A 14,409-nucleotide genomic window follows, 5' to 3' on the forward strand; every position below is an offset into this window, starting at 1 on the left:
GCGGGGCTGGGGCGCACGTGGAGGGGCGCTCCTCGTCACGTCTCCTTTGGCCGTAAGAGACGTGTTGAACCAAGGGGGGGATTGGTCGGCGGAAAGGGGGGGGGGACCTCGGCAGGCTGGAGAAATAGCCTGAAAGAAGCAGGCAAGGGCAAAGTCCTGCACCTGGGAGAAAATAACCACACGCGACAATAAAGGCTGAGGGACAGCTGGTTAAAAACAATGCAGAAAAGGAGCTGTAAGCCCCGGTAACCCTCCCCTGATGCACCTGCTTCAAAGACCTCCTCACCAGATTAATGAACCTGCTGGTAGAGACGATCTTTTACCACTTTGTCAGGTGGATCTTACCCTAGCCTGTCAGGCCTTTTCCCTCAAAGGTTCCTGGCATCACAAAACCCAAAGCCCCGCTGTGACACCAGCTGTTGGCCAGCAGCATTTGTCTACCATCCCTGAGCCTTTGCCCTTCACCAGAAGGAGCCAGGAGACCACCCCACGCCTTTCTCCCTCGCCACCAGAGCTCTGGAGTCATTCTGGACATGCGTAAGGTCACCCTGGCAGTATCTCTGCTGCCCGCATGGACGAGCAGCAAAAGGTGATAGCCCGAGGGCAAGACAAGCCTTTGCAGTCTCTCCACAACATCCTGAATCTGATCACCTGGCAAGAAACAAAGCTCCTGAGGTACCGAGGCAGGCAGGCAGATGGCGCCTGCGTCCTGCACGGGGGGAGTCTCCAGTCCCCGCCACTTCCCTCCTCCTTTTGGTGCAGGTACTTGGTTCATGCTCGGCTGGCTCCGATGCCTCCCCCGACAGATCTCGCTTCCCCTTGCCTGTTCCCAGGCGGTTGCAGATCTGCACGCGGAGATTAGGTACAGACCTGAGACCTACCGGGAGCCCAACAGGAAGGACAGATACGGAGTCTGAGATGCTATTAGCCTATGAATGGGATAACACTAATGGCTACTTCTGCATGTCTGCCACTGTTCTTTAATGCAACTAGGCTGTCACCAGATTTACAGAAAAAATGCCAGTAACATTTTGTTTGGGCCGTTTCTTGAACTGCTGCACTGGCAAATCTGGAGTCCCATCGCTCGCCTAACTGAGCTCAGCTGATGGTGGCAAAGGTGGAAACCTCGTTACGGGCAGCCCTGGGTGAATTTAATGCCCTTCACTGGGAATGGAGGGGTCTTTCTGGACAGAGAAGAGGCCACGTGTACAGGGATTGAAGCAGGCTGAAAATAAACACCTAAGTGGGTAACTTTAACCTGCAGGCCAAAAGCAACCTGTCTTCTGTTATCTCGTGGGAAACTACCATGAGGTAGTTTGACCTGATCGCTATGTGCAGCCTGCATGTTTTATCTAATTCTCAGATGAATGGTTTTACCTTTGATAACACGGTACCACTGAAAAAGCTTTTGGAGCCCTGAGTCATGACTGCTCCAGAAGGAAAAGTTGCCACCGCTATGAAAGATAAGTATGGAAATAAGCAATCCAATGCAAAATCACACTGTTCAAGGTTGGGCTTTTACTTAAGGCAAAATATAATCACAGCTTTAATATTCATAATATGGATATACACAGAGTTTGTTCTGCCACTATGAAGCTTAGTATTATCGCTGCTTTTAAAAAGCTATAAAATCTAGTTTCTATCATAATCTACAATACAAAACTAATACAATAAACACATTCTGAAAGATCACAGTGTTTAAAACATCAGCAGAGCAGGGGTCCTGCTTTTAAACGATAAGGTGCATTTCTAAAGAATCAAATCAATCTTGATTCTGTAGGGCCTGTACCATATTATGGCTGCGAATGGCTATTATACTGAGAAACCAATCTAGGGTGCGGCAGGTAATCAAGAAACGAGACTGTATGTTGGAATATATTGGATACTCAAGTGTCACCAACACAAACTAGACATGAAATAACACCCTTTGTTAGTAATGCCATTTAAGTTCCCTGTACTTTTTATTAGTATTGGCATTCATGTATATTGCAGACATATGGAGGGAAAAAATGGGAATAAAACTGCTATCAAATAGGGCCCTGCATATGCAAACACCCATGTTTTCCTCTCACTACATGAACAAGCAGTACTAATTCCATGGGACTCCTGCGTAGAGGAAAGTTCGCAGGCTTGGGGCCCAGAATGATGCAGTTTTGCCCCTATTTCACACCTGTGGAAGGACCTAACCTTGCATGCCTGAAATCAAGTGGAGATTCACCACTGACATCAGCAGGTGGCATATCAGGCCCTTAAAATGAGCACAGGAGGCAAAATCAGATCATCGTTAGAGGAAATCTTTCTTCTCTCATGTGTGGTCATGGTAATGAAGACAGAAGCAGAGTTCAATTTCTGGTCAGACAGCCTTTCTCTTCTATATGAAGTAGAAATAAATGTTTGAATAGGATTTGTTTTCTATTCACTATGGGATATAACTGATATCAGGACTTCTACATAAAATTTTCTGGCGAGTACGCATGTATAGTCACGCAGTGCTGTTGCTGAGTATCACTGCATTATAAAGTATCTTTTATTCAAATATCATTATACCACTAGGCAAAATGAGTTTTTAATTAATTTTCTGCCATTCTAGTTGGTATTGCTGTACTTGACCTAAATGCCTCCACCTTCTCTTTGAGTCACGCAATGAACAAAGTCAAGGGACTCCCTTGTAAGTATTAAAAATAAATAACGGCCTTAGGTATTTTCAAGCAGATTGCTATTTATAAATTGACTTTTTTCAGAGCATGATGTAAAATTTTAAATACACACAGTACAGGACCAACAGTGACATCTGTGATGGTACAAATTAGTCAGGAGGTTTAATAGCTCAAAGGCAGGTCAAAAAATTGGTGTATGTTGGCTTTTTGGATCTATTTTTTTGAACTGCCTAAACATCGATAGTGTACATCACTTTTCTTCCATTAAATGATAGGAGTAGGCAGTAGGTTCAGCTACAGGCAACTCCTTCACAGGCAGCCTTTTTTCAGCATATGATGACTTTGCTATCATGGCAATGAAGCACTGTTCAAGGCAGCTAAAACCTGTACAGTGCACACTGTACCGCTATCGGTGCAATGAAGCAAACTGTGCTATTCTCTTGGAAAATGCCTATACACATCCCTAAACTGCAGTATTGTTTTGTGGGCCCTGAGCATTTTTGGCTTATGGCTTTGAAGTATGTTGTTCCCTCAGTAATGTGATTTTTGGTCATTTTCTTATTTCTTTTCAATTTAGCTTTCTGCTGCTTACTACGTAGTCCAGGACATACTTACATAAACTGAAATGTCTTCTCAGAGCAATCTAGACTGTGCTGTTAGCCAGCAATTGCTCATCGGTGTAGTTCTTCACAGGAAGATTACTCTTTAAAATCTACACAGTAATTCTTATTCCTGATACACTGATCTTCCTACAGATTAGAATATGCACTCATGCCAGTGAATATTCAAGGTATGTAGAAGATTACCGCACCTGAGATTTACCTGGCAGACCTCAGAGATACACTGTCCATGGATCTTATAGGTCCAAGTAACAAGGATATATTCTCAAAATACATGCATATGCTAAAATAGGTCACTGTTTGCATAAAACATGCAATATGTTGGCAGATGCTGTAACTGTATATGCAGATAACGATTTAAGTACGAAGATTTGCTTATGAAAGTTTCCGTTTGCACATATTGCACCTGTATGTTTCTGAATACATCAGATACTTACATTTCGTTTTTTCCACAGTATTTTAAAAACTAATCAGTATTCTTATCATATTCTCTACATGTCCATATAATTATTATTAGAACATCGAAGTGGCATTACTTAATTTCACAGAGTAGTGAAAAGGGTGACCACTTTACCTGCATTCGTTTGTGCGTATTTCCCAGGACTATTTCAATGTGTATTTTGGGATGTTTAGCCATTTCACTTGTTTTTGATTGTCTTAATAGAATTGAGATACTAGAGAAGGGAACATGCTCCCTAGAAAGCCTCTCTGTTTTATTTAATGATGTAAACATCAGTGATAGTTTGTTGTACTGTATAATGATTTTTCCTTAGCAGGTGGGAAATGGCAGAGCCAGTGAGAAGAGACCACCTGGGAGTGCAAAATAATGTAATGCAAGTAAGTGGAACACCCCTCTTAAGCAAAATTAATCAATCTTATTTTCAAGAACAAAAGACCTGAGCTGCTGCTTCAGTCTTCTGAAGTTATTCGTAGGTCGGGGAAACTGAAGGAAACAAGGATGCAAACAAAGCAGATATTGAAAGCAGTGGCACAAAACGAATACGTTATCATGCTGAGAAGTTGTGAGTAGCAGGAAAAAATTAAGGTGTATTTGTTAGAACTGTACTGTTGATGAAACTTATTGCATCTGGCTGTATGAATCCTGAGATCACTAAATCTGGACATTACAGATCTAGTTTCCCTCAAAATTATTCCATGACAGTAATCTACGGATGACCTACCAAAAGTCACGAATAGTATATAGCTCCTTGAACTGATTTGTAGTCTACAGCTTTACTCACAAACAGCACCACACAAACACAGGTACATCACAAATAAGCACCGATACCCACACAATGCATCCTCTTTGCTTTAACAGCATAATCAGAAATACTATTGTATCACTTAAATTGCCTACACTTTAGAAACTAAACACAGTCAAGAAACTAATGTGCAAACGTGACGTAGTAACTTGTGTTTTACACTTTGAAAGAGGCTTCTCAAGTTTCTGGTAACACAGTCTTTTGTCACAGCACCATGGCAGAATCTGTTCAGGAATACACTTTTTCAGTCTGTTAGGGCCTGATGTGGGAGCAGGAGGAGACAGCGTCCAGCTGAGAACGTCTAGCAAAGGTTGCACGATCGATTTCTTGAAGCAGTAAGGAGGGAACACAAAGGACCTTATTTTTTTATTACATTGAAAAGTGCTGATGGCTCTGCTCAGGTTGCTTTCCTGCCCATGTCTTAAAAGCAACAAATAAAGGCTGCAACAGCATGTATGTAACAGCATATATAGTACAAAGCAAAAAAAGCAGATAGACAATTAAGAGGAGGGAAAAGATGAAAAAACCCTGCTCATTTAATGATTGGCTTTTTCGGAAGAGCCCTGGGGTGTATTTACACTGTGTTCAGAAGCTGTGACTACGGCATGTCTAGTAGCCACCTTAACCCAGCTAGGTCAGGTAAGAAAAGCCACGAAGCTCTAAGAATGAGCTCAAAGTGCCATGACTGATGAAACAGATGAATAATTATGTTCCAAGACTGTACAAGATGTATCCCATGAGACTGAATGTTCACGTTACTGTTACTGATCTTAAGGGTCAGTAAACGAAGTTTGCATGCTGCCCTTGCTGAAGTCAGCGCCGAACTCCCGTAACTTGCAGAGAGATGTTTGGGACCTAGATTTTGAAAACTGGGTGGTTGCATGGGTTTTCTCATTGTTGAATGGACTAACTCTTACTCACATAACTATTTCCTTTCTCACAGGATTAGTATCAAATGAAGCCAAACACATGGCTTCATGTATGGAGAAGGGCTGCAGAGACAGAAGATTGTTTTGTGGGTGCTGTTGAACACAACGCAGAGCGGAGCGGAGTCTCCTCTGAATGTAAATCAGAAGGAATTAATTCTACAAAGAGACACTGAGGGAAAGCCACCAGAAAACTGACACTGAATTCTTAACGTATATTTCCTGCCATTTATGAAGAATTGTATTAAAAGATCAATGCAAACACGATTGTTAGAAGTTAAGCATAATAAAATGGAGTGATTTTATTTATACCTATTATGGTAAATTTTAACATATATGTGGTATATGTTACAATATCAGCATTCACGACTTACTTAGGATCTAAGTTACTGTACTGAGTTTTTGTGCTCTAGATTTATTAAGGTTTTGGCAAAGATTTTCTTCTTCAAGCATCTCCTGAGAAATAACTAACTGGAAACAATTAAATATTGTGGCCCAGTGATAATTAGAAAGTAAGCACTGGGGACAAAATCTAGAGGTTGTGATTACTATGCTGATATGCGTAGATTCTGTTAAGGCTTAAGTTTGGAGTTGTTTGGGGTTTTTTGACTGTGTAGTTATCAAAACACTAAGCCTTTTTGTTTTATGTTTGCATCTCTGAAAAAAATGATTGACAATAAATGCAGGATTGCAACAGCTTGAGTCCAGATCATAGCAAAACCTATTTCTCTGTCTTACAGTAAGATAGAACACAGTTACAGTAGCTATCTAAATGCTATGGCAAAAATGTTGTTACTTACATGTTTTAGCTGAGTGACATTACCCTACAATAAAAATTTGGACTGAAAAGCTATTGACCACAGGGAAAAAGTGGATACACCAAGTTTTACCTTCCTTAAACATCTGTCTAAAAAGTTCCAGTTATGATATATATATTAGACACCCGCATTACACGAAACAACTAGAGAAGAATCCTAATGGACTTGGGATCTTCACTACTGACAATTGACTTTGCTCTGATCTAACAGGAGCATTTAAACATGGCTGGGCAGAGCACGCACACATCTCCATTGACTTTTTAATTTAGCCTCACATGTGTACCTCCCTGTGAAACATCCTCCTATGTGTATGCATCTCACTGCTCAGCATAACAAAGTAACATTAATGGCTTTCTTAAAAGACGTTTTATCCCACAAATAATAAACACATAATAACTGTGTATTGAATTTTAACATTTCCATTCACCAAAAAATCCCTAAGCTCTTGACAAACTGATACAGAACTGCATTGCTTTATTGACCAATTAAATATGGTTACTTCTATGATTAAGTAATTAGAGCTGCACAGTGCAAGACAAAATAGCAGAAATCCTAATCTGCAGCTCATAATAATGCAAGCCATCTCATTAAAATAAGTGGCGAGAGTAGGAATGGGATTACTGTATTAAAATGCGGAAGGATTGCAAGACCTGGCTCCAACTTATAGCCTGATCAAGACCCACTGAAATTAAATGGGAACTTTCATCCATTAGGCATTAAAAATAAAGAAACTGTAATCTCCTCCAGCTGGGAAGACAGGAAGACAGACTGCATTGTTTGGAAGTGCATGTAGGTCAGCTTTTTCACCCTAACTGCAATTTTTGACATACTGGTCTTCCCAATCTGTCTTTAAAGGTAATTGCATTACATTATTCCCATATAAATAAAAATAAATAAATAGTAAATATATTTTTAAATACAGATATTGATTTTATAGTTTTTTTAGTACAAATCTACGTTAGCATTTTCTTTAGCTTTCAAGTACCATGTCATATATATAAAACATATAAACCAGCATATAATTGCAACCTTAAGTGCTAGTGCAACTAGTGTTGAGTAACCCATTTATTTCTATAGCTACAAATCATTTGGGCATATGCACTATTTTGTTAACTGGGAAGAGAAGCAATTTTGAGTTTTGTTATCAGGTTTTTCTTAAGATCAGTATGCCATCCAAGGTTTGCATTCAGATTGCAGGGTTTGCAGTGAACAATTCATCAAGGAAAACAGATTTTCTATTCTCTGAAATATGTATGTTATTGTTCAGAAATGCTGCTATAAGTAATTAAGTTTTAAAGGAAGCTTTTGTGTCACTGAACAATACTTATCTAGCAATGCTGTACCGTGAAGAAAGCATCTGCCTGCTGTATCTTTGCTATAGAACTTTTCAATCCAAGTCGTCTCCATGGCTCCACTCATCTTCCCTGTGACAGGGACAGTATTGACAAGAAGTGGCACGGTAACAGTAAATCAGTAAGGAGACCAGCTCCTCGCCACAGACTGAGCTCTGAAAGGAAGGGTCAAATTCAGTTCTCATTCACACACATGAAACCCCACTAGCTGAAAGGAACCAGCGAAACTGCAGGCTGAATATATAGCTATCGACAACTATCATTATATGCATATGAAGATGAAAGAGCTCCAAGATACAGGTATTTCTAATACATGTTACTAGAACTAGTAGATGTGGTTTAGGTAAAAAATCCCAGATTTTGCCTTTGTGCAGTGTAGTGACATGTCTACGACACCCTCCCCGATAAGTGCATCACTGCATGAAGACTTGTCTTTGCAGGTGTCTTTTTAAAACCTACTGGATGCACCACTGTTTCTTCTTTGCGTGTCCCTGTAATTCTAGTTTGCCTTTTTTTTCTTCTGTGTAACCACCAAATTAAAAGTTTGATAATGCCCCTTTCTCTCTCACTTGAATAATTAGATTTTGCTTCTTATTACAGCTAAATATCTACCACATCAGATTCAATCACTTCCCCCATTATTTTTTTCACTGACCCATTTTTTTTGACCACACACGTCCCTCCCAAAGCCCCAGGGTATTTTCTTTTTCACCTGACTCCCAGCTACGTTAAGGCTAGCATTAGTGGTACCACTGGCTTGTTTTGTAAATAGCCTCTTCTTGACAAATAAGTGAAACCGCAGGTGCCCTCTCCCATCGCCACCAGGATGCAGCCCCGGAGAACGTTACTCTCTAGACAAAGACACTGAAGAGAGGAAACTCGGCTTGGTTGGGTTGCAGCAAGTCAGTCAGGAAACACACAGTTCCCGAGAAGCCTTCATACAGACTATATACACTTTCTAATGCTCGGGAACCAGCCTTAAATTCTTCTGTAAATAAGAACTCTGCAAACCTAAGAAACAGGGGAAAAAAAAAAAGAGAGTTTGTTATTGTTTGGTGTCCTTGTATGTCTACTTACTTGTTGTTTGAAAGCATCGTTTTAATAACATTCAATGATTAAAAAAAAGTAGAATGTTCATTATTTTACCTTATGTGGAAATTTAATTCTCTGATTTCCACAATAAACTGAGGTCCATGAGATCTAGAAAAGCCAAACCTTTGCGATCTGTACATGTGTTATGCTTCTTTGAGAGCTATAAACTTTTTCTGATGTCTATGAGACATATTATTAAACAAATACTTTTTAATAACTTTTATCTTGGTTGTTATTTCAGCAGGATGCAAGCCACATTTCACATCGATGCAACAAGTTCTGTAATGCTGAAATAACTACACAAATAAAATGTTCTCGCTTCAAAGCAAATGGCTGAAAATAAGTCACCCTAATTTCTATACCACTTCCCCTCATTAAGCTATGCTGTAAGGAAAACAGTAACAGACATTGAGTACTATCTTTTTAAACATGTATAGTAAATTACAGAAATAAAATTGAAGATAATTGCAGCACTGTGACAGAATTTTCAGTGGGATATACTTGCTTGCATCAGGACAAAATGGAATTAACCCCACTAGCTAAGCCAAATAGCACAATGTCAAACTGGCTAAAGCTGGGAATGATAAATTAAAAAAACCAGTAAAATAACAGCAAAGCAGGTCCTATACTTATTTTCCATGTTCAGTAGCAAGGGATAGTGTTAAATGCTCTGAAAATCAGAACAAATCAATGTAACGAACAGCAGCACATTTTACTCTGCTCCTGGACTTGGGTACGCAACTTGGCTGTTCTGAACTCATGTCAGGACGAGACCCGGGTGTGCGCCGCTCCTCCCCATCCACCTCGGTTCCCTCCGAAGGAGCGCAGGCTCATGGGCAGGGAGGGAGGGAGCCCAGGAGAAACCGATGGTTCTCCCACCACAGGCAGCCTGGAAGCAGGACTGCAGGGCTCCCCGCAGAGTGCGCCTGCCCCACAACTCCCAGGTAGAATTGCACCTGAGGCTTAAACACTCAGGTTACATGAGAGGGTGGTGATCACAGACTCTGAGCAGCTTTATAAATGTTCTTGAAACTTTCCGGTATTACTCTGAATCCAGAAAGGTAGGAATGCTAACCTTTGTGCCCTGTAAATGTATTTTGAGTTTCCAGTGAGCCTATACAGCAGCAGGAACACATAAGCACTACCAGCCACTCCATGGCATATTCCAGGTCCCTTCTTCAACAGGCCTTTCTGCCAAGTTAGCTCTCCACAGCGGATGCAAGTGTCCAGATACTGAGGCTTCTTGGAAACCAGGTAAGCTTTGGCAAACAGATATGCAATGCCTAGGAAAACAGCAGTGAGATTGTCTTTTGTAATAAGTAGGCCAAGGGTTTCACAGAACACAGAAGAAAACAAAGATTAATACACTAAAAGACTGCAGTCTCAAGCTCTACACATGTCAACGTAACATATCTACATGCTACATATGGAGGGGAGAGTATCTGGTATGCTAAAAAGCATACGGTAAGATGTACTTATCCACCCCCTGTGACAACACCACTTTCAATCTCTTCAATGCATTACTGAATTTCAGGGTTTACTCTAACATTCCCAGTCTTTCATCAATTTAAAACAGTAGTCACATTTTTGCCTTTAAAACAGTGAACTCTTAGTACTGCCTTCTATTGGTTTCAAATCCCCATTCACCTCACCTATTTACACCGACAGAAGCACAAGGATGAGCAAGATAATTTCTTACATTGGCAACAGATACATTTTTTTACTGAACGAGAAAAAGAAACTTTTTTTTCAGTGGGGCCCATGCTGCTTTATTCTAGTTATAAACAGTTATGCATACTAACTTCTGTTAAAAAAAAAGGAGCAGCTCTTTGGCTTATTTTTAGAGGGGATTCAAATAAATTAATCATAATCTTCAACAGAGCACTGCACAGCTCAGTTCACGGTAACCTTAAAAGAATGCATATAACACATAACCAAATCAAGCACCTAAGGAAATGTTTAGAATAGCTCACTTGTGGTCTGAATATAATATACACTGAAGTAGCTGAAAAGTGTTCTTGTAAACTACATGTGCGTTATTACCCAAGAACAGTGATGGGATACAGGATTTTCTGGGGAAGAGCAATAGCAATTAATGAATTTACATGTCTCTAAATGTCTCCTAAAGTAACTTCTTTATGCCCTTTGGGATTTTGTCACTTTGGTTGAGTCTCACTGCATATGTCTCCACTAACAGTTAAAACCAAGTCAAACGCCACTCTCAAGATACTGAAACAAAGAGGGCATCTTCCCTGCAGGTTTCATCACTAGGCCAGCCATGCTGTAGAAGTAACTTTTTCCTCTTAAAAATAAAAAAGGTTGGTAAGCAAAAGCTGTTTTCACTTCACTTCATTACAGTGCGAGAGCAAGAAGCTTGTTCCTTAATCATACCAACAAAAAGATAATGCATCAGCAGAAAGCACATTTAAGGGATGTTAATTATAATGTACTCTTTGTAATTTAAATAGAACACCTTTAAAAGCAATGCATCAATGCTCATGGACATTCGTTAATAAAAGTAAGTTTTTCCGTAGCCTTCTAGGTTCATGCTACCAAGCCAATATGACTAGTTAGCAATAAAATTCTGCTTGGGGGTAAAAAAGCAATTTCAATATACAGGTTTGCTTGCCAAAATTGCTGATGTATAGGATTAGATTCTGAACTGACAGACATCAGCGTTACCTCATGAACCCAAACTAAGGATTGATTCTCTTCCTCTCTGAAAAGCAGTTTTATACGGGTGACTTTCAGAAAAAATGCCCCTTGCTAGTACAAACTCCCCTTCACATGAAAATACTTTGGTCAAATTTATGCATTATCCATGAAACAAGTGCAGCTTAAACTTTGATTCTGATGAGGGGGGAAAAAAGCTATTCTGAAGGCCTCCCCAAAACTCAGAGATGTCTCTGTATCTGTGTTCTTTTGCGTACTACTTCTCTGTCCACCCTTATGCTGTCTTTTGACACAGCTGTACCATTCTTTGAGGTCTTGTCACGAAAGGGAGCAAGAGTGGAAAACATACAGCCCAGGATCACCAGAATTCTTTCAGCTGTGATCACCTATGCTTTTAAGGTAGAAAATACACCTATCCTTCCAGCTGCTTCAGCGATAAATAAAACACTCGTAACGGGAAGAAAAAGCTAAATAGTTTGCCTCCATCTCATAAAATGTCAAAATTGGTCAAATTTAACCTGAGATTATCTTCTACATGGAATCACCTAACGTGGAAAAACAGTGTGATCAGCATCTGGCTATTGATAGCATCAATGGGAAAAGAACCTGGAGCTCCATGACACCAGTGTACAAGCTCATTCTCCCGCTCAATTGTCTCTCCCAGCTCAGGAGGCCAGTTGCTGTTCTGTTCTTGGTCCATAAGAAAATCAACGCTCTGCCACACAAGCTCCTGATCTGCTGGCTGCAGGTACTCATAATAGGAAAGCAACATCTGAAGGATTGATGAAAGCCCATGTGCTGCACCTGTAAAGAACAGAAACGGTCAAATTAGAGGGTAGGTTTAGGTCCTACCTCCATCTCACAGCAACTTCCCTTGGGACTGATTTCCTTCTCAAGCGCATGGCTTTTTCATCTTCTTTACGCATATTACAAAAGTGCTTGGAATAAAAGCTTTCTAGGTGCATGACACTATGATTTGTTACTACTTCTGTCATTTCCAGTTCCCTTAGCTATGCAAAAATACATATGAATTTTTTCTGCTCTCACTTTCGATATGACTGAAACTCAGTGCATGAAGTTAAACTGAACCTAAACTGAATACTGTTTCAAGATGTTATTCTTCTTGACACACTACTGAATCTGGACAATTGTTCTGAAGTCTTTGTTGAACCAAAATTGAAACTGGACCATAAATGGTATTCCCAGTTACTGATTGACAGTGTCAGTCAGCTAAAACCTGACTTTCGGCGCAAGAATTGTCTGTACCTGCCAGGGTCTGTGGAGCAGCACCACTCAGTGACTTCTCCCTCTGCTCCCCTGCCAGAGAACTCACTAACATCTGCAAACCAATCTCTCTCACGCTTTCTGCAGTGTGACATTGTGCCTTGAGGACACATTGTCCCCTTGAGGGACCTGCTCAATGACCTTTCACCACTGCTTCAGATGAGCTCCAGCTAAGCTGCTTGCGATGGGCAGGAGCTGACCATATGCTTGAGTTGCACTGCTACGGCCAAAAAACGCTCTGCAAGTCCCTGCATGGCAACAACAGCTAAAAAATAACATCCCCTGACAGCTCTCTCCGGTAATCTTCTCCACATAGGCACGGGCACCACACCTCTCGCTGCCTCCATCTGGCAAGGGCAGATTTACCAGGGCAGAAAGGAGAAGAGGGAATGAAGCTGCTGCCTGCTGCTCCCCTGGTGCAGCAGAGGCACCTCTTGCGTTCCCCAGCACTAGGCAGCATCAGTCCTTCCCTCCAGCTCTTCAGTCCCACTTAGCAGTTTTAGGAGGTTGGATGGTCCCAACTCAGTCAGGAGAAATCCCACACTGTAGGTTTTATATATTTTATTTCTGAAGCATGTACTGGCTCAGCATCCACACACAGCATCACTTTCAAAATAGTTGGTGTGTTTTACTCACCAAGATACTCCGTTCCATAGTAGGAATACATGAGTGGGAATGGTTTCCTCTTCTTCACTGCGTACTGCTTTCCTGATTCTAGTATGGCCAGGCAAATTGATTTTATTTGTGCTGGGGTCAGCACCTAAACAGAAACATCAAAACAAACATCAAGCCTATTATAATAATTTTCTTCTTCAGACGTTTTTCAGGACTCTGCTTTTTTGCTTGTGCACAAGACAAAGTACTGCCTTTAATCTTACGAGCATGCTGTAATGTACATCCTTATCAAGAGTTCCGTACATAAAACAGTAAATTTACATGTTTCTCAAAAATACGGTTTCATCCCATCTCAGGGAAGTGATTGTCAAATCTTTAGCTGCACAGATGAGGTGAAGAGAGGCTCACTAAGAGCTCCTGCCTTTCCTTCCCAGAGATCCATCAGTCTGATGCAAGCTGACAACAAGCAGCAGGCAAGCTGCAGAACAACAGCCTCCAGACTGGAGGAAAAGACATTAGGAGAAGACAAAGGAAAACAGACCTATAGAAGTAAATGTTACAGGCTTTATTGGGACATACTGAGCTAGACAGATTTTTCTCAGACAATATAAAAAAGAGGAAGCAAGGAAGAGGTTACTAAATTTTACTGAAAATCAATACTACATATGTGGGTTCAGCAACATCTTAGTAATAAGAGTGAGGCCTTCTTACTTCAAGAAAACGCTAAGGAAAATGAAGTGCAAGACAGGTTTCTGTGAAGAGAGACTAGCTATGTTTATGGAACTTTATCATCATGAACTGCCTTTAATGCAGTCCTAAGAAGGAACTAATGCCTTACTCTTAGTGGTGTCAAAAAAAAGTAAGATTGACAAATTATATATTTCACCAGACATGAACTTTTCCAAGTTACTGACCTAAAGCATTCTGTGAGGAATCGGTTTTACAGGTTTTAACTACAGCTCTAATGATACACAATTCACTGCAACCATCAGCAATTTCCTCTGTGTCAGCCACACCTGTACATTACTGACCAATACCTAGGTCATGAAAATAATTTAGCTGAAGTAGTGTTTTGGCTTTAGGGGAAAGCCTGTATGGCAGCTGTACTTC

At 40.6% G+C, this 14,409-nt stretch overlaps 1 protein-coding gene across 1 annotated transcript in view; it reads right to left on the reverse strand.

Moving 5' to 3' along the window:
* Positions 1 to 13,438, reverse strand: part of XK (X-linked Kx blood group) — a 29,829-nt gene extending 16,391 nt beyond the window's left edge. Inside the window, exons 1-3 of the mRNA XM_019473056.1 lie at positions 13,321 to 13,438; positions 12,007 to 12,204; positions 9,803 to 10,010 (exon numbers count right to left, since the gene is read on the reverse strand). Of these exons, the coding sequence (XP_019328601.1) occupies positions 9,803 to 10,010; positions 12,007 to 12,204; positions 13,321 to 13,351 (437 nt within the window). The 5' untranslated portion in view covers positions 13,352 to 13,438. The remainder of the gene's footprint in view (positions 1 to 9,802; positions 10,011 to 12,006; positions 12,205 to 13,320) is intronic.
* Positions 13,439 to 14,409: the final 971 nt, after the last annotated feature.

This window comes from Aptenodytes forsteri, unplaced genomic scaffold (genome assembly GCF_000699145.1).
Source record: "Aptenodytes forsteri isolate BGI_AS27 unplaced genomic scaffold, ASM69914v1 Scaffold2, whole genome shotgun sequence".
NCBI lineage: Eukaryota > Metazoa > Chordata > Aves > Sphenisciformes > Spheniscidae > Aptenodytes > Aptenodytes forsteri.